We start from the raw sequence: 27,134 nt of genomic DNA, 5'->3' as shown, positions 1-27,134 counted from the left end.
GCAGGCCCGCAGAGCCGAGGGTCACAGCAGCGGGGAAGGAGCGGCAGGATATTTCTGATAAAAAGCATCTTAAAATACCCTCAAAACTGACGTGGGAATGAGGAGCATCTGCTGACAAGTGAGAAAGAGGTAAACGTGGGGTCTTAACTATGGCAACTGTTCAGAGGATGCATCAGGACAACTAGGTCTTTCAATGGCTACTCAGTGTCTTTAATCTGAAGGAGATTTTGGAAGGAGAAATAACACTACTTGGGATTTTTAGACGTGGAAGATGAGAAGAGGAAGGAGCCGGGTGACCCCACTGCTTCTTTTGCCTTGAACAATGGAGTCGCACCACCGGGGGAAGGAAAGGGCTGGGGTGGAGGGGGGCCCCCTGCTCCATGCTCAGGGCTGGGTGTGTAAAGCCTGGGATGCCAGCCGGACAGCTACTCAACCCAACACAGATTCTGGACGTCAGTACTGACCACCAAAACCCAAGGCCTCTGAAGCGCACATGCTGGTCTGATGAACCCCGAGTGCTAAGCGTCATATAAATGTCCCTGCAGGCAGGCAAATCTTTACAGAGTGACAGCAAGGCGAAGGGAGAGTTCCGAGAGCTAGTAAACTGCTCCACCTCCAGGAAAGATACACTTGGTTCTCTCGTAACTTAGGTGGTTAGGTGCGCCGGAGGGCTCTTCCCCAACGGCAAGTTGTCAATCTCAGGATAGGGTTCAATGCGAATAATTAACGGTACGATACCGATAAATCTCAGGAAGATCCTGAAGAAATAATTGGATCCATTAGTTTAGTCATTCATTCGACAAATATTTTTCGAGTTTCTGCTACGTGACAGGCGCCGGGGTAGAGACCAGGCACATAACCAGGGACGAGACCACGCTGCACCAGTGTCCGCCCAGCCAGGAAGGAAAAGGGCTGAGGAGCAAGTACGGTGAGTCCCCTACCTACGAGCCTTCGAGTTGTGAACGTTCAAAGATGCGAACGTGCCCCCGTGTGCCAGCTGTTGCACTATACTTGTGTACTTTTCAAGGTGCTGTAAGATTAAAAATGGTTGCTTTTATTTTTTGTGTTTGTTTTTTATGTATTATTTGTGGGAACAGTATTATAAACCTATTACAGTACAGTACTATATAGCCGATCGTGTTAGTTGGGTACCTAGGCCAACTTCGCTGGACTTATGAACAAACTGGACTTATGAATGTGCTCTCAGAACAGAACTCGTTCGTATGTAGGGGACTTACTGTAGTTATAACAGAGGTAAACAGACACAGGGTGTGGGGAGCGGGGTGTGTGTGTGTGTGTGTGTGTGTGTGTGTGCGCGCGCGAAGGGCACACCTAGGCCAGACCTGGGAGGTCAAGAAGCAGCGTCTCAACAAGTCAATCTGGAGGAGCTGGAAGAGATCAGCTCAGAATGGGCTGGGCCTGCCCACAGCGAGGAGAAGGACCCATTCCCGTCGGCGGGAAGCCTGGCATCGCCACACTGTGGACACGGGAGAGGTGGCCTGAACCGCAGAGTGGAGGGCGGAGGTTGGGATGGAGAGAAGTGGATGGAATCGAGGACCTTCTGGGGGTAGGACGGCCAGGGCTTGTTGACCCAGTGCTCTGGCGTGAGCAGCTGGGTGGCAGGTGGTGTCGCTCGCCAAGAGAAGGAGACTGTTTCCTCTGGACACACTGGGCTGTTTCAGGTGCCCCTCAGTCAGCCCAGCGGGGATGTCCAGGAGGATATACAGGCTGACACTCAGGGGCGAGAACCGAACTGAAACAAAGTTCCAAGAGCCACCAGCGTGACCCCTGGTGCATTCCGCTGCCAAGGACCCTGGGTGGCTCTGGGTCAACAGCCTCATGTCACGTGTCAACAGCTGTGCTGTGCCAGGCCCTACCCCAGGTGCTACAGGCACAGAGCAATCAAGCAAAGCTGTCCTCAGACAGCTTTCATTCTGGTAGGACCAGCAGATAAGGAACAAGAAAACACACAGGTAAATAAAATGTCCGAAACTGTGGCAGGGGTGGTGGTGATGTGCTAGGGCTGACTGGTCACCTCCTCCCGGGCTCCTGGAGCTGGGCCACATGGCCAAAATACCCTTCCCATTATTTCCAAGAGCTTCCTCTATTTTCCTGAGATAGCATAAGTTGCTATTTCTTGAAACCAGAACTTGACACACCCCACCTACATTTCTGGATTCAGCTGGATTGGAGCCTGGAGCACACACACAGTTAAGGCCCCCCGAGTCTCCCCAGCTGTGTGGCTGACCGTCAGTAAACGCACTGCTATTGACCAGGCCCTTCCTGTAAGCCTCAGCCACAAGATTACTTCATCTGAGCGATCAGCGGACTCCAAAACACAGGTTGAGGGCTCCAAGCTCCATTCCTGCTTTTCAAGTAGCTGTTAGATGTGTCAGACCACAGTGTCTGTAAGAGAAATACCCGGGAGGCGGGTAAAAGTGATCTACGTGGTGTGCAAATGTACTCTGATTAACTCGTCATTACAGACAACGTCAAACATTATCCGCCCCCACCACCTGAAATGAAAACTGCCAGCCAAAAATGATAATTACAAAGAATATCACCAATATAAGGAAAACGCTGATGGGATAACATTAAGTGAAAAAAGCAGACTATAACGATATAGTCATGTTATGATCAGAGTTCCATAAAAATTATGTATGTATATGAATAAGGACTGCTCAGGCAAAGACGAGTGTTGATGAGAAAAGTGGTCTCGTTTTTGTCTGCAAGAAGTCAAGATGGAAAATAACTGCAGAAGAAGAAACCCAACGAGTCGTTCAAGTGGCTTCCCAGTGGAGAAACCTCACTAAGGGAAAACCCAGAGACAAATCAGACTTTTAAAAATAAGAGTGTAGGTTATTTAGAAAACAGTAGCTGCAGGCTCTCTGGGTCTCGGGCAAAGGCAAAATAAACCAGGCGCCTTTCAACTAAGTCAGCAACACAAAACTAGCACTTGCACAAGAAAATGCAAGTGGGTCCACCAAACTGCCAATGCCTGAGAAAGAGAGCCCTGAATGGTCCATTCATTGTGAAGGAGGCGTCACATGAGCCTCAGCCAGAGTATTCAGGAAACCCCTAGGTGGATACAAAGTCCTGCAGAAAATCAAAGGGCTAGAATTTGGAACTAAGAGCAGGGTAAGCTCATAAGACAGCAAAAGGTTAGAACAAAGACAAACCCTCTCCATCACTGGGCTGTTCCCCTACCTTATTCCGTCTTACAGATGAGAAAACTGAGGTTCAGAGAGGGAAAAGGGATGTGACCAAGACCTCACAACAAGGCCCTGGCGGGAGAATCTGGATCTCCCTACCCCCTTGTCCGAAGTGCCTAAGGTACTTTCTGCTGTCCGTAGCTTCGTGTGGCCTCTGTTAACCCCGGCTCCCAGAGGGGACAGCAAAGCCCTCAGTGGACCTGAATTAGAATACAATACAGAAACAAAGGAGACTTGTTTCTGCTTTGCTTTGTTAAAGCAGTTCTAGTAATATCAGTGACGCACAGAGGATTCCTAATGAGGGCAAATGCGCAGCTCTGATGGGTGGGGAGGGGAGGGTGGTGGTAACTGGGTTTCCTTGGTCAGCAGAGGATGACATTCAAGTGGCTAATTTTCAGATCTGAGTCTTTTCAGGACTGAGTTGGGACCCATGTGATCGTGTCCATCACCTCCCCACGGATTAGGTGAGTGGACCACCGAGAACAGAGGATCGATGGGACCAGTGGGTGCTCTAAATTCCACCTCACTTTTCTAGAATAAGGAATGGGGAGCCATTATCTCTCTGAATGCGTAGCAAGCATTATTAAAATTTTAACTCTTTAGTTCCTTCAAAAGAAAAAACAACCCACATATACCGTAGTTAGATGGGCTACCGCTTGCCCTTGGATATTAAGTGAAAGACTTGGCCAGAGGCCACTGATTCCCTGGATGACCTGGGAGGGGAGCCAGGCATTCCAGGTGCCCTATCAGGGCCGTTCCTGAACGTGGGATTGGGAAGCCCAGAATCGTGACTATCCAGGCCGTCTGCATAGCGCACACACGGGTTCTCCTCCTCCTCTGTGAAACATGCAGCATTTTAAACCAAAGCTAAAGGTAGCCCCGCAGGTCTGAGTTGCTGCAGTTCCAAAGGCATCCACTGGAGGCAACTCTATTACTTCAGCAAATACGCATCTGATTTCCATACTCATCCCAAGTCTGGGTTTTGGAGAATTCATATTCCCAGAACTCCCCAGTTTCCTGGGGAAGTTGCCTTAGGGAGGCTGAGAAGAATCAGCCAGAAGCCCACTGACTCACCAGACACAATGCCCACAGGTGGGCTACAAGCGCTGGGCTCACCTGGAACATCAATCAATCTCTTGTAGACATTCAAGAAGGCTGCCTCAGCTTCTTTGCTTCTTTTACTCAGTGCATCAATCTGAAAAGGAATGGGAGAAAGAAAAGAAAAACAAAGAGCTCAAAATTTGTCAAGAGGTAATTTCAAAATCATCACACATCAAATGGAAGTCTGACTGCTCCATGTAAATACCGGACGGCTGGGCCTTCAACCTCTTAAACGTCTGCAAACACGCGAGAGGGAGGCCACCCACGTGGGCCCGCCCGTGAGGGGGAGCGAGGCAGGAGCGGTCCCATGGCTTGACAGAGTGGAGACTCTCCACGGAGAATGTGGTCTCTTTCCTTCTTCCACCAGTGTAGACTACGAGCTGACCACATGCCAGACGCTGTGCCGGAGGCGGGACACAGAGGGACAGCCCTCAGCCCCAGGGGCTCGGCGTCTAGTAGGGGAACAGGTTATGTGAATGACTGGTGGAATCCCAGCTGGGAAAGTGCTCGGCAAGCAGAGCCGTGGGGACACCGAGAAGGGGACGTCAAGCAAGAAAGCAGGTGACATTTGAGCAGAGTCCTCAAGAGCAGCTCACCTGGTAAAGAGGTGACACGAAAGGGGAGGAACACATTCAAACACCAAAGTTCTGAAACTGGGGGTCCTTAGGTCCTCTTTAAGAATTTTATGAAAGCCGGGGCTTCCCTCGTGGCACAGTGGTTAAGAATCCGCCTGCCAATGCAGGGGACACGGGTTCGAGCCCTGGTTCGGGAAGATCCCACATGCCGCGGAGGAACTAAGCCCGTGTGCTGCAACTACTGAGCCCACGTGGCACAACTACTGAAGCCCGCGTGCCTAGAGCCCGTGCTCCACAACAAGAGAAGCCACCGCAAGGAGAAGCCCTCGCACCGCAGCAAACAGTGGTCCCCACAAACTGCAACTAGAGAAAGCCCGCGTGCAGCAACGGAGACCCAAAGCAGCCAAAAATTAAAGTAAAATAAATTAAAAAAAAAAAAAAGAATTTTATGAAAGCTGAGGACCCTCTCCTAGAAACACACACACACAGGGTTACACACTCTACTTTAGGACACTCACGTGTCCACATGTGTTCTGTTCATAGAATCCAGATTAAGAACTGTGGATCGGGCTGTAACCCCAGGGAATGTGGGGCTGCTCGGGGGAGGGGGGGTGGACATGGATACATGGGTGTGAGACTGGACAGGTGAGGGGGTTGGTGCAGGTGGGGGAGGATGACCTTCACCGTCTGGGCCTGAGTCAGAGTGGAAGGAGGACAGGAGGGGCCGGGAAGGAGGTGACCATTCCTAGGTTGTTGCCGCTGCCCTGGTGAGAATGTGCAGGGCAGTGGCGCTGGGGACTGAGGGAAGGAGGCCAGGCAGAGAGATTAGGTCCAGCTGAGCTGATGTGAGACATGGAGGGTCCAGGTGAGTTAAGGACGGTGCCCAGGTTTCTACCTTCGGCAACGGCGAGTTCCTGTGACGGTGGCCAGGATCAGTGTGTCTCATAAACAAACCCAGCTGAGCTGGTTTCCCTCCAGTGAAAAGTCTCTTCGTCAAAGAAAGGTGACGCGTCCCAAGCAAGCTGGACACACATCCAAAGAGGCTTCTGTGGTTGGATGGACTCAGTACGTATTTTGCTCCCATAACATGCGTGCTGAGACAATGGATCACTTTTTACCCCTGAAGCGTGCAAGGTGCTACATGCACGGAGTTCACATTGGCTCAGGAAAAGGACACTAAATTATATATTCCTCTGTCCCCTCACAGAATTATACTCTGTCTCCAACGTTATTAAAGAGGCAAAAGGAAGTGGCGTAATTACAGGGCCTCTCACCTGAGCCAACCAACAATTTGTTAAGGGCTGAGACAGGTCACCTGATTAAGGATGGGAAGACCCTGTGGAGGGGGACACAAAGGCTGTGGGAAGGGGAGCAGGGCAGGTCTCAGGAAACCCAATACAGAGCAAAAAAGGGCAACGCATGCATTTCCAACTTCTACCAAGTTGTGCTGGAAAATTCCTACTTGAAGTCAGTCGCCGAGAACTCTGCCACGTTCCCCCGACCCCCCGATAAAATAAGCTTATGATTTAGGCATGTTTTCTGAATAATCCACGAGGACTACTTAAAAACGATAAGATGGCTCTCTATTTTTAAAATGTTTTTTCTTTTCCCCTCTGATTCTTAGCAGTTCATGCTCATTGTACAATTAGAAATATATCAAAAAATAAAGAGAAAATGAATACCATAATCCTGCCATTCACCAGTGGAAGTCATGCTTCTGTCTGTAGTTCCCTTTAATTCTGAATGAAATGTAGGCGTGTAGGCAAACTATAGAGACAGGAGATTAGTGGTTGTCTAGAGTTGGGGACTGGGAGGATGACGGCTAAGGGGTGTGGGTTTCTTTCTGGGGTGATGAAAAGCTCTACAATTGATCGGGACTGTAGTAAAAGTCAATGAACTGCTGAGTTCAAATGGGTGAATTACATGGTATGTGAGTTACATCTCAATAAAGCTGTCACAAATGTCTGCGTGTATATTTGAAATCAAACCATATGGAAAATTTTGTACTGTGCTTTCATGAACATATAAAGTCTTTCCAAATGTCTATTACAAAATTTGGAAAATGTCTTAATAGCATTATTTCAGCTGTACCTAACCACCACCTACATAGATGTTGCGAGTAAAACTGGATATTTGGAGTTGCCTTTCCAGACGTCCGGAGCTTGCCCTGCGCTCCGGGCCTTTCTGCCACCTCCTAAGAGAGGTGCCACGGGCAGCAGTCTGCCCAGGAAGCAGGACAGAGGCCCTGGTGGCTCTCTGCGCCTCTCAACACCCAGAGGGTTCTCTGCTCGGCTCCGGATCTGCCTAGGGAGGGCCTCCACTTCCTAGGGGTTCTGAGCCCACAAAGGCGGCCGCCTCTAGAGTGGGCAGAGGAGGGGATCTGGAAGGATCCTGAACACTGTCTTCTCTCTCCCTTACGGGTTGTCGAGGGGGGACGTGGGATCGGCAATCTACACAACACACTTGAGACCATTACAGATTGCACTGTGCCCCTGCCCTGAAAGTCCTAACCCTCAGTACTTGTGAATGTGGCTTTATTTGGAAATGGGGTCTTGGCAGATGACCAAGTTAAGATGAGGTCCTTAAGGGGAGCCCTAATCCAACAGGACCTGTCCTTCTATAAAGGGGAAATTTGGACACAGAGACAGTCACGCACACAGGAGAACCCCATGTGAACGTGAAGGCGGGGATTGGGGTGATGCACCTACAAACCAAGGAACGCCAGAGATGGCCAGCAAACCTTCAGAAGCCAGGGGAGGGGCCTGGAGGGGCCTCTAAGCCCCTCACACTCCTCAGAAGGAACCAGCCCTGCCGACGCCTTGACCCTGGCCTTCTGGTCTCCAGACTGTGAGAAGTAAACATCTGCCCTTTGAGCTGTTCAGTGTGCGGTACTTGGTTACGGCAGCTCTAGCAAATTAGCACGGAAACCATGAATCTGCGTCGTCTTCCCGTCCCCTTTCCACAGATGCAAGAACATTCAACCCAGTCCTGAGAGAACAAGGCCAGGTTGCTGAGATTAACTCACTAGGCAACTGGACTGAGGTTTCTTAAGAGAGCTGACGAGAACTCCACGCGTGGGTGAGCTGCTCCTTGGTGAAGTCTCCCGAGCCTCCTTCTAAGGTTTCCAAACCCGGAAGAATTTGTTGATTCTGAGGCTCTCTGCTCGCTCACTCTTTGACTCCCCCCACGGCCTCTGCCCTTGCCCAAGAACAGGCCTCGGGCTCTGAGTTTTGGTCTGTCCTCTCCCCTTCCCAGCCCCACCTTTGCTGGGGTGGGCCTTCCCTAGAAGGCCGAGCCATGTTTCCAGAGCCAGTGCAGGTCTCACTGGCCCCAGGATGCGTGTGCCGGGTTCCCCTGGGGCCAGGCTGGCCGGCCTTGCACGGTCCGGGGCTGGGCAGGTGAAGCACTGAGTGCCTGGCGCAGGGAAGTAGAGCCCTGTCTGTCCTCCTTATCCTTCAGTGAGGGAGGAGAGAGACGGGGTCATCTTCATCCTCACGCCCTCTGCGCCCGCCTTGGAGCCAGAACTCGGCACGGCACCCCCTCACACGGGGGGAGAGGTTTGTGAATGAGAAGAGGTTTGGGGTGAGGTCTCAGGCACAGATGGTTGAAAGTCGGATCCTAGGTTAGAACATTCTGGCTGCTTAATGTGCAAAGATAACCCGAGGGAGAGATCCTTTCTACCATCCCCAGACCCGCAAGGCCACTGTGAGGGGCGGCAAAGGACAGAGGGGCTGCTGGCGGCGGAGCCGGGACAGATCTGGAGAAGCTCTGACGGCGCTCAGGCCCTGGGTAAAACCTGTTCTGCTCCGGGGATCGGGAATCGACCTCACCTCCTGCCACACCTCACACTTCAGCCACGCCCGGCTACTCCCTGTTCCCTGAATACACGAGAGCGATTTCCCCGCAGCCTGGAAGGCGCCTCCTTGGAATGTTCCTCTGATCCTCCAGGCTCAGTTGATCCATCTCTGGGCTGCCGGCCACTCCCGTCACCATATGGGATTGCCCGGAAGGTCCAGGACTGCAGACAAGGCTCCGTTGGGAGATCTTAGATTCCTTGAGAGCCCACCCTAGGCTTTCCTCCCGACGACAACGAGTACGACCAGTACGTAGTAGGTGTTTAATACATCTTTGTTGTGTGAATGAAAATTTACCTAAATTGGTCAACTGTTTTACCTGCAGAAGTGATCGAATGGTTAAGGGATGCAGTTTTAAGTCTTTATGAAAATGCTCAACACGTAGAGTTCTTTGATTTTCGGCGTGTGTTTCACGTGCTCCTATGATGACGGCGGCTTGGCTGAAGCCAGCGCACGGGAGGCCTCCTTCCCCACCGCGCATGCCTGGCGAGCCCTGGCCAGCCTCCTGCAGGGAGCTCCGTGTCCCCACTCTACAGAGAGGCCCAGTGCTTCTGTCGTGAGTTTCCTGGATCCAACAGTAACCCTTTCAACAGCATCACTTTTATAATGCGGAGTTTGGTTCTTCTGTAATAAGGATGAAAATTCAAGAGAAAGGTCTACCGAAAGGTTATCTTATTCCAAATCTCAATCAATATTTGCTTCCAACAGGATGAAAAGTCAGAGACCAGGGTTAGAGGCCAAGTTCATGGAAATCGACTGCAAGACCCCCGAGATTTAGAAGGGGTGAGGGAGCACCCGACCACCTGGGAGCCAGCAGAACTGTGCTGTGGGGCTTGGGGCGTTGTGTGCAGTGCGAGTCACCGCCCTCCTCACTGCCCACCCTCCCTGTGGGGGCATCGCACGTCTCTGCCCACTGCCACGTGACCTGTGGGGGGCTTCCCGGCCCACGGGTGGCAGACTTGACCACGGGGAATGTAAGTGGTGGTGCCACACACTGAGCGTAGATTTAAGAGTGTGTGTGTGTGTGGTTCAGCTCCGGTGCGCTCTCTTTCTCTGCCGTGAGAACAGCGTGACCTTAGAGGAGCCGCTTCTTCCCCTGGGATCTCTGAGTAAAGACAACACATGGTTCCAGAGCCATCCCGCCAACCCACAGCCCACATGTAGCATGAATGAGAAATCGTCTCTTGTTGCCATTAGCCGCTGAGATCTAGGGTTGCTTGTTACTGCAGAGCGATCCAGCAAAGCGGCCTATTCCAAGTCCTAACAGGTGATCACGTCTCTAAGATGACAGCACAAAGTAAAAATAAGGAATAAACGACCAATATCGTGAGGGCCAAAGGATTTCTCTTTGTCTGCTGTGAAGCTTGACTGTTTATCTTTGCCAGGGGCAGGGCAGGGGTGAAGATGGTATGTGATCAAGGGAGAAAGGGCACAGGATTTAAAATCAGGACAATGGATTTAAGACATGGCTCTATCATGCAGTTTGGAATAAATACTGGGCCAGCTACATACCCTATGCCTCTATGAATTTCATTTTCTATGTGTCTAGGAAAAGGTACTGATGAGAATACCTGCCTTGTAGGAACCCTAAGAGAATCGAATGAGACAGAAGATGTGACAACAGTGCAGAGCTAGTCACAAGCTGGTTTGCAGTGTTGGTGATAATTACTGACCCATGCTGTATATAGGAGGAGAAACAGCATACAAATATCAACTAAATTAAGCATCAAAATTTCAGGGGGTTAAAGGAGAATTCACAAAGCATTAGTTTTGGTATGAAAGAAATCACCACTTTTAAAAGAATTAGCCTGTTAAGACCGCCTCTTAACACAGCATTTCCAGAGGGTTGCTGCAACGTTTCAGGGGCTTACCTACGTCTTAAAGGACATTCCCTGCAGAAACTCCCCCACCCACCTATAACTCAGAACATGAATGGGTTTGAGGCTCTGGGGTTTGTTACTTGAATTTTCAGTAGGAGTCTCCAGTTCTCTGCAGAGGAAGGAAATGTGGGGAGATCAAAGACAAGCCTGAATTTTTTTTTTTCTTTGCGGTACGCAGGCCTCTCACTGTTGTGGCCTCTCCCGCTGCGGAGCACAGGCTCCGGACACGCAGGCTCAGCGGCCATGGCTCACGGGCCCAGCCGCTCCGCGGCATGTGGGATCTTCCCGGACCGGGGCACGAACCTGAGTCCCCTGCATCAGCAGGCGGACTCTCAACCACTGCGCCACCAGGGAAGCCCTACAAGCCTGAATTTTAACTGGAAGATGTTTTGTTTAGAACTGAGAAAAGGATCAAATAGTGTAATACTGACAGACGTGTAGATCTTCCTCTTCCAGCCTCGACCACTGATCGGTCAAGAAGTCCTGCTCACCTGGCCTCAGAAATCAATTTTAGAATTAAAGTCTCTTTCCCTCCTTTGATGGAGGGAAAGCCTTAACTGAAGTCCCCACTCCGTGACTTCCAGTTTGGACACTGCAGACCAGTACTCAGAGGATCTCCCCGACGGCGGCCTCTCCTTGCCATGGAGCGTGAGGCGTCCTCCGCGGTGGCCTCGGGTCATCGTCCCAGAGCCCAGAAGGAACACGCAGCCACCCTGCCCTAACGGCTTCTCCTGGCTCCCCGACTACAATCCGCACTCCTAGGGCTGAGCTTCCAGAACCCTTCCCAACACGGCCCTTGTTTACGTTGCCAACTTCACCTCCCACCAAATCCCACCACTGCCCATGCTTCTCCACACCAGGCCTCGCCCGCCCACCAATGCCCTGGTCCTTAACCCTCCAGTCTTCATACACTAGGTCCTCCACCTGGAACGGTCTTCACCCCAGGCACGGGGGACCCAGTTCTCCCTTCATGGGTTGGCCTACGTGACACCTCCTCTGGGGGGTCCTCCCGACTTCCCCAGACACTGCTGGTCGCCTGGCTCTTGTGCCATCCGAGCTTGTCGTGAATCCCCCTCTGCCCACTTCCCGCACCGAGCGACGATGCCTCCCATCTGGAAGCTTCCTTTCCACCACCCTGTGGTCTGTCCCAGGCCAGGCCAGCGTCACCTTCGTCTCTTGACTCCCGGCACCCAGGTCCTGACTAACACAGGAGACCGCCTGGGGGCGTGCCTGTGAATGAACGAGGGTAGATTCCAGGCTGCCCAGGCCAGGGGATTCCTCGAAACTCACTGGTGACTGCTGCAGCATCGATGACTGTGGAAGCTCAGGGTGGAGAAGGTAGTTTCCTACCATCGAGAGCTTCAAGAAGGCTGTTACTATCCACCGCACTTTAGTCCAAGAAGAGGGAAGTCATGAGAGTCCAGCTCTGATCTGGTTTAGGGGAGCCAACTGCCCTTGTCAGAACTAGAGGACCCTAGGCAGGCGGCGTCAGTGGAGGGGAGGGCAGGTAGGGGCTTTGCGGGTGGAGAGGAACCAGCCAGGGGATGTCGTCTCTAAAACGGAGAAAATTAGACCTCCTCATGGGCTTTTTGTAAGTGTTAAAGAAACGCGTGCAGAGTGCCTGCAAGTGGGCCCAGCTCTTGGGAGGGACGGAGCCCTGCGGCAGCGGCTGTTAACGCAGAGGCTCTGCTTGCGGGCCGGTGACTCTAGCATCTCCCCGGGGGTGGCCTGAGTCTGGGGGTCACGCCTGTTGCTCACCCAGCTCGTGGTGAAAGGGACGCTATTCACCGGGTACCCTGAGCGGAGCGCTGTGGACGCCGGGCACAGCCCAGCTGGTCCACACACCCACCCCCCACCACCCCGGCCACACACAGAGAGCCCTGTCATACCAGCTGTGCAGCACAGACGGACAACGGCGTGGACTTGGTGCAAGGGCCCAGGGATCACCAAAAGGATACCAAACAGAATGACGGGTCTTGATGTCTGCCCAGTGCAGCGTATTTTGAAATGGAAATGGCTCATTCTTTCAGGGCGTCGTCTGGCCTTGCCATGCAGGTGGCAGGCAGGGCAGAGGCACCTGGGCCAGGACCTGGATACGGCGCCGGAAGGGCAGGGCCGAGCCCCAGCTCCAGCGCTAACAGAGGTACGCTACCTCAACCCAAGTCAACCTCTTGGTGCCTCCGTTTGTCTGCAAGATGGGGAGAACCCTTGTGCTGTGCAATGGTGATGGGGCCGCTGTGCTGGCAGCGCCACTTCTCAGATGCAGAAACCGACCAAGTCACTCAGAACCAGGTCCCCAAGCAACCCCTCCTCCCCATATGATGACACCCCAGCACAGCGCTGAGGCTGGGGGCTACACAGCCGGGGGAAAGAATGCGTGCTTTGAAGGAACGCAGACTTGGGTTTGAATCCAGCCCTGGTGCTGGTTACTGGAGGATCTGGAGGCGGGTTACTTAGACTATTTATGCCTCTGTCTCTTCATCTGTTTAGTGAATTGCTGAGTTGTGAAATAAAATGTGAGTGTCTGGTATGGTCGGGAGCTTGCAGCAGGTGAGTAAACATCTTTGCCTTCCTGAATAAATCCAAATCAGCACTCTTCCCACTACACCACAGCCCGTCCCCCGCTCAAACCGAGCAGGAAGCCAAAATGCTTAAGGTCTTGGAGGACAGAGACACTTAAACAACATTTAAGATGCCACGGTAGCAATGGCACACTCAGGAACAATCCGTAAGCCTACACCCTGGGAACTTACAAGCTAATGATTTAGAAATAAACACAGACCATTAACGGAATTTTCAAATCGATGTGCAATGCTGGACGATGGGCCAGTGAGGAGCAGCGAGAGCTGCAGGGAAAAGAGAAGACAGTTTTGTCTCTACGTCTGGCTGCAGAATTCCTTCCAGAGCAAGACATGATGTGAAGAGCCACGTGGAATTCCAGAAGGCATGAGGCTGACCAAGGTCCTGTCCAAAGCAGAAGCGGACGCAGCCACAGCTTCCGAGTTCTAATTTTAACTGAACCCGGCCACCTAAGAGAGGAACATATTTTCTGAAAGAAGATCGCAGTAGCCGAGAGCCCAGTAATTCTTCTCTAAGTGCACATCTACTTAATGCTTGGCAAGTACCGGTCGTGCTACTGCCGTGAGAGCTCTATGGGGAGACAAGAGAGGACGCCAGAGGGGAGGGGACCCTCTTCCGGCCCCCTGGCCACCTCTGGAGTGATGTGTAGAGAAGAGAGATTGGAAACGGGAGAGGGAGCCCGGCTGCCACCACCAGCTTTGGTTCGCAAGGTCACGTTCCCTCATGACTTCCAACCCGCACACAGAGTGCAGGGAGGAAGAATCACGCTGGAGATACTCCCCATCGCAGAGAACTGAACTTGTTGCAAATCCCTACACTGCTCAGAGCAGGGGGCACAAAGCCCAGAGGACAGTTTTGGTTGTAAAGGCAGTGCAGTGTAGACCTGGGTAATGACACAAAATCACGTCTTATATAAACTGACGACATATTCCTTAACTATGCCCCCGACCCCAAAGCTCCCAAGAGAATAAGCCTGGAGAATTCCAGAAGAGAGTGCCACGAAGAGTGAGTGGGGACGCGGGACCACAGAGAAGACCTGTGGCAGAGGCGACAGCAAGGGAGTAGTAAAGACAATAAAACAGCTGCAAGCATGTCATTCTTCCTTCACAGTTTACCACGTCCTTTCACGTACGTCTGACATCCTGGCTGTCGACATATACCTGAAGGGCTGTTGTGGGGAAGAAGGATTAGCCGGCTCCTCTCCACCTGGAGCACAAACCAGAATCAACAGGTAGAAGTTACAGGAAGGCAGATCACAGCTTAACACAGCAGGAAAACCTCTGCAAACAGCACAGCGCTTCAGAGGAGGACTGTGGCCCACTTGTCTGTGCATCCCTTCACTCTGTCGACACAATCGTTCAAGGAGTGGCTAAACCGTGCCAGGAGGTGTGCCAGCCTAGCCCCCGGGGCCACAGCCTCCACTTCTGCCCCCAGAGGACACAGGGTGGAGGGTGCCGCCCCCCCCACCCCCCATAGGCAAATCGCAGCAGGGCTGTGGAGAGGCTTCCCAGAGGACGAGTGCCTACCCGAGATTTTAAAAACACTATTTTGTGAACAGATGATATGTATATAGTAAAAAAAAAAAGTTTAGGTATAAAAACATATATAGTGTTCAGCAAGGCTGCACAAGACAAAATCAATATACGAAAGCCAACTGTCTTTCTATCTACACTAGCCAAAGACAAGCTGGGAGTGAGATTAAGAAGCGTTCGTGGATTGGAAGGCTTAATATCGTTAAGATGGCAAAAGCCCCAAATCGGTCCACAGGTACAATGCAATGCCTATCAAAACCCCAGCTGGCTTCACTGAAGAAGAAGACAAGCCAATCCTAAGGTTCATATGGAAAAGCCAAAACAATCTTGAAAAAGAGAAACAAAGTTGGAAGACTTACACCAATCTCAAAACATACTACAAAGCTACATTAACCAAGACTGTGTGGCACTGGCTTAAGGACAGACGCACAGAACAATGGAATAGAGTAGAGAGTCAAGAAGTAAACCCTGACGTTATGGCCAACTGATTTTTGACAAGGGAGAAAGAACAGTGGGGAAAGAAGAGTCTTTGAACAGATGAACAAAAGAACAAAGTTGGACCCCAATCTCACACTGTAGACAAAAATGAACTCAAGATGAATCAAAGACCAAAATGTAAAAGCTAAAACTACAAAACTCTAAAAGGGAAACACAGGTGTAAATCTTCATGACCTTAGCTATGACACCAAAAGCACAAACGACAAGTGAAAAATGGATAAATTGGGTTTTACCAAATTTAAAACTATTGTGCTTCAAAGGACACTATCAAGAAAATGAAAAGACAACCCACAGAATGGGAGAAACTTCTTGCAAATCATATACCCGATAAGGGATTAGTATCCAAATACAAAAAGACTTCTTACAACTCAACAATAAAAAGACAAGCTGAATTTAAAAAAGGACAAAGGTTCTGAATACATATTTCTCCAAAGATACACAAATGTCCAATAAGCACATGAAAAGATAGTCAATATCACTAGTCATTAGGGACACGTAAATTAAAACCACCGTGAGATACCACTACACACCCACTAGCTAGGATGGCTATAATAAAAAAGACAGTTAATAAGCATTAGAGAGGATGTAGAGACACTGGCACCCTCACACACTGCTGATGGAAATGTAAAATGACCCACACTGGAAAACAGTCTGGCAGTTCCTCAAAACGTTAAACCTATTCCATTCCTAGGTACATACCCCCCCCCAAAATGAAAATGTGTACCTATGAAAAAGCTTGTATATGAATTTCTTAGCAGCATTATTCAAAAGAGCCAAAGGGCAGAAAAGGCCCAACTGGCCGTCAACTGATAATGGATAAATAAAATGTGTTATAGCCACACAATGGAATATTACTCAGCCATAAAAAGGAATAAAAGTACTGAAACATGCTACAGCATGGATGAATCTTGACAACATGCTAAGTGAAAGAATCCAGTCACAAAAGACCACATGTTGAATGATCTCATTTACGTGCAATGTCGAGAACGGTAATCAGTGGTTGCCAGGGGCTGGGGGTGGAGTGAATGGGGAGTGACAGCTAATGGGCATGGGCTTTCTTTTTGAGGTGATGAAAATGTTCTGGAATTGGATTGTGGTGACGGCTGCACAATTGTGTGAATATAATAAAACCCATTTAACTGCAAAAAAGAAAAGAGAGACAAAAACAAAAGTATAAATATACAGTGAAAAGTAGGTCTCCTTCACATCCACGTCCACCTGTCACTCAGCTGCCTGGTCGGGAGGCAAAGACTCACTTGAGTATCTTTCCAGAAATATTTTATGCGTTTACAAGCATCTTTATACACACATTGTCTCCCTTAAAACACACACACACACACGCACACAGTAGGATATTATAGATACTGTTCTGCATCTCGTGTTTTTGCACACTTTAGGTCAGCTTCCTTCGTGGTGGGAGGGGCAGGGCTTTGGGGCAAGGGGAGCCTGTGCAAACACAGAGTGGCCTGTTTGAAGTGCAGGATCTGCTGTGCCTGGTGCCTATTTTTTTTGAACTTTATCCAGAAAGGTACCGGAGTCCCAGAGGCTGTCAACTGGGAAGTGATGAGCTTGCTCTGGACTGGAAGGCCACGCCCCAGGAGGCAAGGAGAACTTGGCAGGTGGCAGCACACCCCAGGAAAGAGGGTAACCTCACCAGGGACGGGGCAGGCGTGCGGTGAGAGGCCCCGAGAGCTGGGGCTGATTCCCGGGGGAATTTAAGAGGGCGAAGGAACTGGAAGATTCTGTGATCAATAGCTAGAATTTCCACTTTTCCAGCCCTGCTTTATGCCATGATCTTTAAATACATACACATACACACACCGTCTCTGCTCTGCAGGGTGGATTTTCCGTTCTAAGGATGAGACACGGAGAAGCTAAAATGACTCATTCAAGGTCACCCTGGTAAAAGGTGATGTCAGAACTCACATCCAGATCTGTCTAATTTCAAAATCTGGGACGTGTCTGTTTGGTTTTCTCTGCTACTCCAAGCTGTCTCCCTGGAGAGGAGGTGCCAGAGGGGCGGGTGGTCACACAGGAGAGAAGCCAGGGGGAGCAGGAAGGAGCAGTGCGTGTGTCCAGTACCCCGAGTAGGCTGCCACACCCCTAGAGGTGTCAGCCCACAGTGCAGCCCCGGATGGGGACGCCAGGAGGTGCTCCCAGCTGGGCCTCTGAGCCCTGCGTGTCCCGCGGGGCACGTCTGCTCCCAGAGCAGTGATGCTCGTCTGCTGCTTCTCAAGAGAACACTCACTCAGAGGTCTGCCCTGGGACAATGCCTGGCCCTGCGTCCCACACTTGCCCTCCCAAGTCCCCAGACAGCCCCGGTCTCAGGCCTGAGGATGAATGGGGCTTGAGGGCCCCAGGGTAGTAGGGGGCAGGGTGGGATCTGAACCAGTAGCTGCAGGGGCTCCCTGAGGATCACAGGCACGAGGGAGCCACAGATCCCAGGATGGGACCAGGAGGCGGCAAGAGGCGAGGAGAGCCGAGAGCCTGGAGCTGGGGGCGCAGACCTCCCCCCAGGAACCCACTCCACTCCTCATACTACTGCCCTCCCACCCACTCACTCTGGGTGGCGATAATGTCCCCTGAACAGGGTGGGGTGGGGGGAAGGCTTCGTGAGATCATGGAGATGGTGATTTGTAGAAGCAAAATGCTACGCAAATAATTACTGGCAAAGAGAGCGGGGGCACAGTCTGAAGATTTGGGAGAAGTGGAACGTGGAATGACCCACGCTCAAGCAACAGAACTTCCCTGGGCTATTATCGGTGTCCCCGTGCTCCCCCGCCCCAAGTCACGCACATAGGTTCACAGTCCTTCTTTCGACCATCTGGTCCTTGGTGTCATTTAAGGAATTACTGCATTAAATTGATGGAGCATTAGTAAAACCTAATTAACATCCAGATTGAGTTTTTCCAAGGGGAGGGAGATCTGCAGAAAATAAAATACCCTAATAATTTAAATTCCACGGTATTCAAATAAATATTATATGACCAAATGTTACAAGCTGGATAATTTTAGTCCAGGAAAAAAACTATTAGAGTCAGTCTACTCTCACAGACAAATACTACGTCTAATCCTCACTCGAATCTATTGCCCCCAATTCTTCACATTTATTATATGAGGAAACAGGCACTGAGAGAGATCAGCTGACTTGGTGAAGGTCAAGGTCACTGGCAAGTCAGGCCTCAAACCTAGGCCTTCTAACTCTAGGTCCAGTGCTTTTAACCTTCATATCACAACTGCCTCCTGGTGTCACATGATTTCCTGAATGGGGCTGGGAATGTAAACACACAGAATTGAGCCATTTTTTAATCAATAGAGGTTGCTTTTGATTTATACACCAGGGGTGTTAACTCTCCATCTATCCATCCATTCAACCAGCCATTCATCCATCCTCATCCATCCACCAATCCACCTCCCTGCCCATCCATCTACTTGTCCAGTCATCCATCCATCCATCCATCCATCCATCTATGCATCCAACCAGCCATTCACCCCGATCCATCCACCTACCCCTACCCAACCATCTACATGCCCATCCATTCATCCATCCATCCATCTACCCACACACCCATCTACATGCCTGCCCATCCCTCCATCCAGCCATTCATCCATCCATCCCCATCCATCCATTGTTTCCGGAGGGCCTACTATGTGCCAAGCACTGTGCCATGTGGGGATACAGATCCTGCTCAACTGTTAAGCTCCATGAAAGCCGCATCTGAGTTAATTACCTAAAACCACATACTAGGGTCTAGTTCGGGTCTAGTCTGGCACACAGTAGATGTTCAGTAAACACTCACTGAATGAAAGAATGAATGAGTAGACCCTGTCCTCCAGAAGCTCATGGTCTGGGAGAATGACATAATTCAGCATGAACAGTGTCACAGCTTGGCCACAAACAGAGCAGTGGAGCGGTCCAGGAGCGTGTGGTGGCCCTTGCCGAAGTGACCCCCACCCAGCTGGCTACAAGACCACTTTGGTGGCTCCATCAGTGTGGGTTCTCTGATACAGACCCTCTTTCCCGAGCTGTCAGGGAATGTAAGTACAATTGGGCAAGTCCTGGGGCTCCTCTGGGCACTGGCACCAGTTCTTCTGTCACGTGGGACCTCGAATTAATTACCTGTGACCCTCTGATCTCTAGAGCCTCAGGTTCTGAGTCAGCGTTGCCAGCGTATCTGCTTACTAATTTATTCTAGAGCTCTTTGAGCTCCCTTTTCTGCATTTCAACTCAGTTCATTTCAACAAACATTTCCCAGGCAACTACTGGGCGCCAGGCCCTGGGAGAGCAGCCCGGAGCCCTCCATGGCCTTGTTCCGGAGCAGGGTCTGCTGTTGGACCCTCAGGGAGCACCGCGTCCAAGGGCACTTGACGCGGGTCCTCCGGCAGAGAAGCCAAGGAAGGCCGGGGAGGGCCTGCCGCGCGCGGCTGTGCGCTGTAAACATCCACGAACTCTGCCGACGGTTACCGAGAGGATGTTAAAAATAATTATCTGCTGAAAATATTAGATTTGCTCTGGATTGTTCATTACATACAATGGCTTAATAGGACTTTTATTGAAGAGCTGCAGAGCTCTGGGCCGAAATCAATTTGCCGTACCCTCGGAATCTTCATGTACGCTGTTGGCTTCCCCGGCGCGGAGCAATTTGTAATAGCTTTGGCGGGCTGTTGTTTTCAAAGCTCCGGCTCCATCACAAGCATTTATTTCTGACCACAAAATTACATTTATTCAACAGAAAGCAGCTCCAGGTCTTTAAGAGGTTAACTTCTGGAGTGCTTGGCTGCGGTCCAGCCACGGCCCAGGCGCGGCGGGCGCGGTGGCGCAGGCGGAGGCGGCGGCGGAGGCAGCACCGGGCGGGCGGCCGTGATGAATGGGCTGCCGAGCGCACCCCCTCCACGTGCGCCCGGCTCGCTCACCGGCTTCCATAGATCACGGGCTTAGCCTCAACGTATCTGACTGAAATTGAATTTGGCTTCTCTCTCAACCGTTCATTTCCTATGTTATGCAAGGTTATATCCTTTTCTGCATGAGCAGAACCAAACCAGCTGCAGCTTTGCAGGAGAAAATGTGTTTTCAATTAGGAAGCTGGCCTGAATACTGAACCACAGTCCTACTGCTCCCCTAATTGAGCCATCATGGAGAGGGCCTACAGGAAGACGCTGCAGCCACCAGGCCGCTGGGTTTCGGAGGAAGAGAATTAAAACACACGGTCGTCGTCACTGCCACGACCGTCACCACTGCCACCACAGTCACCCTGACTACCAGGCGCGTAAAAAGGCCCAAGAGTCTGAAGATGGTCGTGTTGGCTGAGAAGGAAGTTCCCCTGGAAATGGGTCAGGACGGCAGCCTCCCCTGACCTCCAGCCAGAGCCTGCCGTGTCCTCAGGGTGCCTGGCCCGCCCTGTGCTCACCTGTCAAATGAACTTATTTACAAAACAGGAACAGACTCACCGACTTGGAGAACAAACTTACAGTTACCAGGGGGGAAGGACAGATTGGGAGTTTGGGATTGACATGTACACACTGCTATATTTAAAATAGATAACCAACAAGGACCTACTGTAGAGCACAGAGAACTCTGCTCAATATTCTGTAGTAGCTTAAATGGGAAAAGAATTTGAAAAAGAATAGATACATGTATATGTATAACTGAATCACTTTGCTGTACATCTGAAACTAAGACAACATTGTTTTGTTTTGTGAATAAATTTTATCTATTTTATTTTTGGCTGCGTTGGGTCTTCGTTGGTACGCGCAGGTTTTCTCTAGTTGTGGTGAGCAGGGGCTACTCTTCGTTGTGGTGCATGGGCTTCTCATTGTGGTGGCTTCTCTTGTCACGGAGCACGGGCTCTAGGTGTGCAGGCTTCAGTAGTTGTGGCGCACGGGCTTAGCTGCTCCGTGGCATGTGGGATCTTCCCAGACCAGGGCTCGGACCCATGTCCCCTGCATTGGCAGGTGGATTCCTAGCCACTGCACCACCAGGGAAGTCCTAAGACAACACTGCTAATCAACTATACTCCAATATAAAATAAAAATTTTTTAAAAAAGGGGAGGGACACTGGGCTCAAAGTGGCAGATGCCTTTGAGGCCCCAGGGAGGGGAGGCCACCTTATTTTTCTTGTGGGTCACTAGGAACCTGGTGCAAAGCCTCAAACACAGGACTCGGTGAGTCTTTGCTAACGAGGAGAAGGTAAGAGGGAGGAAACTTCAGCTGAGAATACCTCCCTCAACCAGCTCGGTCAGGCAAAGAGGGAGATACACAGTCGGGGAGAAGATGCAGGCCCTTGAAAGGAAAAAGTTAGCAGCAGGCTGAGATGGTCTGCAAAAGGAACGAAGGAGGCAGACTTGTAGCTCGGTCTTAAAGGATGGAAATGATTTTTATAGGTGAGGAAGAGCAAAAGGTTATAATAACGGAGGCCGTGACTTTAGGAAAAGGGCAGAGGCAGGAAACCACAAGGCATGTTCGGTGACGGTAAATAGACCAGCCTGGCCGGAGCAGAAGCCAAGGACATGACGCCTGGAAATACATTTTAAAGCGAAATCACAGAGCTCCTGACACACAGATCAAGGGTGCTTGAGCGGGCGCTCAGAACCAGAACTTGACCTAGAGGAACTGCCCTTGGGGGGAGCCTAGCCCGTGGGTCCTACAATCAGCCACGCGTGAGAACCAGTGGGGACTTTGTAAAAGGATAGATTCTTAGGTCCCCTCCCCAGTCTGCTGAATCAGAACCTTGGAGGGAGGAGCCCAGGGAGCTGTATTTCTGGAAACGTGTGGGTGATTCTCAGGCAGCCGGTTGGGCTATCCGGGGACCAGCTTTGGGACCCACCTGTCTGGCCCAATTTTCTCGACTACCAGCCTGCCCACAACGCTTAACGTGGTACTTGCTGAGTACAGGTATGATGGGACATAAGTACGCGTGTGTGTGCGTGTGTAACACACACAGTCCCTATCATCTAGATTTCAGAAGCGTAAGGCTTAGCACAGCGCTCCTTAAACTGTGTTCCGCTAACTAGAAAATAAAGACAATGTCTCCAGGCTCAAAAATCACAAGACAGATACAAACGAAGCCCCACCAGAGATGAGGAGGGAAGGGTTTGTTTCTGGCGAGGGTATCCTGAGATGACTCGGAGGCTCCAAAGTTTGGGATGGGCCTTGAAGACTGGGTAGGAGCTGAAAATCCCTGACAGGGGGTCCCCCGGCCTTTGTCTGAACACTCCCAGTAACGGGAAACTCGCTACCTTGAATGACCGTTCCTTCAAGGAACAGATGTAATTGCTGGAAAATGTCCCCTCTTCTGTTCCGCTGATAGTCAACCCACGTACCCGGCCACTGAGTCACACGGGACTTCAGAGCCACGGGGCCCCCTGCCGACTCCCTCGCTCACCCACTCGCTTTACAGATGCGCGGAGTCAGACAGAAAGAGGCCCAGGAGCCGCCCGAGTTCACAGCAGACGAGCCGCAGCGCCTGGGCCGGCGCGCAGCACCTCTAACCCCCTGAGAACTGTCCTTGGGAGTAAAGCACTCGGACTTTCTGGCTTTATTTAGCCATGGCCTTTAGATCTGAACGCATAAATGTGTGACAGGACAACAGACCCAGGCCACAGGGCACCCTGGAAACTCAGTCACTTTTAACTAATGCATGGACTATTTACCCAACTCAATCCATTTCGTCTACTTTTTTTATTAAATCTATCAGACGGACCTGCAAGTGTGCACGGTCCTTTGCTTTACACCGCACTCAGACGTCTTTGGACGAGAGCCTTTCAAGGCAGTTTCCCATCTCGTGGCCCGTGAGACCCCTGCCCACCCACCGCCTGCTGGCTGCTCCGGCCTGGCTTCCTCGCTCCCTCGGCCCAGCCCCCCCACCCCCGCACACGGGCCTCCTTTCCGGTCCCCACTCATCCCTAGCACTGTCCCTCCTCGGGGCCTTGGCACCTCCCCGCTCTGCCCAACACTCCCAGCTCCGTGCTTGGCTGGCCCTTCTCATCATGCAGGTCTTCCCCCAACGTCACCTCCCATGAGGACCGTCTCTGGAGAAGTCTGCGCTTCTCCGTTCCTATCACTTCCCCCACAGCACTGTCACCATCTGACATCACTCTTGGGTCCCTTCACTAGGACACAGGCGCCTGTCAACTGTATCCACGGCTGCGTCCTCAGCTCCTACTTGGCCCAGAGCTGCACACAGTCGGCTCTCGGGGGTTTTACTGAATGAAGAAATGAACAGAGAGAGTAAAACCCAGCATCAGAGCCCATGTGGGGTCTCACACGGCCAGACTGAGGCTCTGAGTACCATTGGTGCTATGTATACGGTGGACCTTCAGTATAAAGGAAAGTTCCAAATGATGGCTCGGTCCCTCCCATGGGCCATGTCAGCAGGTGACACTGCGACATCAGTTAACACGCACCCCACTCCTCCAAGGGGCACAGGTTGGGTTGCACCGAAGGATCTGCACACAGTTATGGATATTTATGTCTACGGGGACCAGGCATGCAGCACCAGATCTGATACAGGAGCGGCTGGTTGGAAGGGGAGGGAGCCTGAAGTTGTGTTTGCCAAGCGCTTTACACTAAATGAACATCAACCGTCCTTATCAAAGACCAGGGAGTTGACTGAGAGGATGGAGGGGCAGAGGGCGCCACCTCCCCACTCCCCAAGCACCGTCACTGGAGAACACGGTCTGGGAGGCCAGACAGCCCAGGCCCGCCGTTATCAGCCACGTGACGATGGGTGCCTTACTTACCTGCTCTGCGCTTAGTCTCCTCATCTGTGAAGTGAGGGTGCTGCTTCTACCCACCCATCCAACGGGCACCTACTGCATGCTCAACGGGGCCAGGTCTAGGTATAGAGAGGAGGCCAACACAGATGGAAAATCGAGAGAGTGGCGGACGTGAAAACTCACACGCACAGAGGAAGGCACTCTGAACGGAACAACTTGCTACAAGAGAAATAAAGGGGCCTCAGTTGGCACTGACCATCAGAGGACACCTCTGTGAGGGGTGACACCTGAGGCGAGCCCTACAGGATGAGTAGGAGAGGGCCAGTTGGGGGGTTGGGGGAACAGCTCGGGCTGGGAGGCAGGCAGCGGCCAGGCCAGGGCGCCCCGAAGGCCCAGGGCACTGGGGAGGCCCTGGAAGCAAGGAAGGACCCAATCCTTGCTGATGCACAGAGGAGAGGAGGGGGTAGGGTGGGTAAGAGGGGGAACAGAGACCAGTTAGGGAACCTCTGGTCTCGGTGACACACGACGCGGCACTGGACAAGCATGTGGGAGACGGCGACGGTGCGCTCTGGAGATGGGATGGAGGAGGTGGGGGCATGGGAGAGAGGAGGCCTGGATTTCCACCTGAGGCGGCCAGGCCCCCTGGGGCGTTATGCCCAAGAAGGTGAAGGTCGGAGGAGGAGGGAATTTCAGCAGGCACGGAAGCCAGAGAAGGGGAGGTGGGTTGTGGGTTAAGAAGTCTTTCCTGCGGAAAACGGCGAGGTCGTGTCACACAGGCATTCTCGAAGGAGCTGGGACTCCAAAGAGAAGACCAAGTTAGAGAGAGAAACCTGAGTTTTCCGCAGGCAGATCCTGAGAGATGATACAGCAAAGAAGGCTGTGCTTCAGAGGTCTGAAGGGAAAAGGAGGAACAGCCCAAGGAGACTAAAAATCAATAGGCAGAGAAGTGAACAGAAAACTCAGCGGGCACAGCATCATGGGATATCAAAAGAAGAGGTTATCACGAGAGGGTCAGGTGGGCTGAATGTCACTGGAGTAAGAGAGCTGAGGACTTAAAGGGTCAAGGAAGAGCAGTGTGGACGCCAGACAGTGGTGGGTATACGCACAGGATGGACGGACGGCTCTCTGGAGAAGCTTGGCCGAGCGCCTGGGGGAGAAAGGAGTCTGTCTCCCTCCCTACCTCCACCTGTAGGAATGCTGCCGAGAACACTCCAGGAACTAGCAGAGACTGAAGACACAGGAGGGGGGTCCCTGCAGGACTGTGGTTCCTGAGAAAGCAGGAGCTGGGCTCCAAGCCCCGGGGTGGTGGGGGAACCAGTGTCTGAGGAAGGGGCACGTCCCCCCACAGTGGGAGCCAACAGGAGAGATGGATACAGCTTTGGAGATCCGCTGGCAGGAAGGTCAAAGCAACGGCTCCTTTCCGGGATGGCGAAGACCGGGCAGCACATGCCTGAGAAGCACTGAGCACAGTGCTTGCTAACTGTCCCACAAATGCCATTTTGAACAGCTTCACAAACGTGCTTTATCACAGAAGAAAAATGCAAAGAGATGGGAGAAAATAATACTCAGCTTCTGACATGCAAAAATAGAATTATGTAGCTACTGCCTTGTAAGCACGATTCTCTCTTTTGGAAAGAAGTAGTTCATACTTACAAAAGAGTACGTAAATTACAAATCACAAAATGGACACCTGTGAGTGACAACATTCCCATCACCTCTGAAACCACCTTTGTGCCTGTATGCGGCAACCTCTGTTCTGGATTTCCTGTTTAACCTGTTCGTTACGGTTCTATTATGTAACAATACAAATGTATCTTAAACAGTGTCAGCTCAGTATTGCACCATTTTGCATTTCATTCACTTTCCCCTGCTGTGTTGTATTCCACCGTATGACTACATCATTCTTTACTTATTCTTCCAACTGCTGATGGAAGGCGGGTTGTTTCCACTTGTTTATCATTTGCAAACATCCCTGACCTTGTTTCCTGGGGTCCATGTTTAAGTTCATTTAGGGTGTATGTCTGGGAGTGGAAATGCTCTGTCAAAGTATACGTACTTCTTCAGCTGGAGAATCTGATGCCAGATAGGTTTCCGAAAAGGTTGCACCCGTTTATGCACTTATCTTGACTTTTGAATTTTGGCCAGCCTGGTAGATATGCATAAGGTGCATTTAGATTATTTTAATTTGCGTTTCCTTGATTATATGGTTGAGCATCTCTTCATATGTGTACTGACCATTCTGATTTTCTCTTCTGAGAACGCTGTTCATGGTTTTGCCCATTTTCCTATTGGGATGTATGTTTTTTTTCTTATTAATAGGTAAAAGTTAAAAAAAAAAAATTCCTGAATACTAATCCTTTGTCGGCTATGTGTATGGCAACTACCCCATGTATGATGGGTTCACAGTATGGTCCAAGGGGGCAACATTCACATCAGGGGCATTTGATCTTTATTATGAAAAAACGTTCAGGTAGGTTTGAATCTTTATTATGATAAGTTTCCAACAGATAAGGAAAATGTCTTGAGGGAGGTGGCGCCCTTTCCTAGTTCATAAAGGTGAAACTGAGCTAGCAGCACTGGGCTGGCCTTTCACTTCATTTAGGCTGTCTTTCCATGAGAAAAAGAAAGCTATTACTTTAAAATTTTAATGTAGTTGAATGCAACAATGTCTTCCTTTATGGTTTCCTGTTTAAGAAATCCTACCCAACCCAAAGTCATCATATTCTATATTTTCTTCTGAAAGGTTGAAAGTTTTACCTTAAGTCTTTACCTGTAATTTGTGTTTGCATATGGTGTGAGGTAGGGATCTAATTTCATTTAATTCCATAAGGATAACCAATGGTCAGGAGACCATTTATTGAAAAGTCCACGCTTTCCTCACTGATCTGCAATGCCATGTTTGCAATATATCTGGCTTCTGTATATGCACAGGTCAGTTCCTGATTTCTTTACTACGTCCCACTGGTGTATTTATCTGTCCCTGTGCCAATTACTGTAGCTTTGATAATCTGGTTGGGCAAATTCTCTGTCTTATTTACTATTACCTTTGTCATTATTGACCATTTGCTCTTGCATATAAATTCTGGAATCAGCTTTTCAAGTTTCATGAAAAATACTGTTAGAATTTTGATTGAAACTACAATGACTCACTCTATCATCAATTTGGGGAAAATTGATGTCTTTAATA

At 50.8% G+C, this 27,134-nt stretch overlaps 1 protein-coding gene across 1 annotated transcript in view; it reads right to left on the bottom strand.

Moving 5' to 3' along the window:
- The window catches only part of CUX1 (cut like homeobox 1), a 368,097-nt gene that overhangs the window by 163,302 nt on the left and 177,661 nt on the right, over nucleotides 1–27,134 (bottom strand). Inside the window, exon 4 of the mRNA XM_024745460.1 lies at nucleotides 4,329–4,407. Within this exon, the coding sequence (XP_024601228.1) occupies nucleotides 4,329–4,407 (79 nt within the window). The remainder of the gene's footprint in view (nucleotides 1–4,328; nucleotides 4,408–27,134) is intronic.

Source organism: Neophocaena asiaeorientalis, unplaced genomic scaffold (assembly GCF_003031525.2).
Source record: "Neophocaena asiaeorientalis asiaeorientalis breed wild unplaced genomic scaffold, Neophocaena_asiaeorientalis_V1.1 scaffold461, whole genome shotgun sequence".
Taxonomy (NCBI): domain Eukaryota; kingdom Metazoa; phylum Chordata; class Mammalia; order Artiodactyla; family Phocoenidae; genus Neophocaena; species Neophocaena asiaeorientalis.
This window is presented reverse-complemented; position numbering and strand designations above follow the sequence as displayed.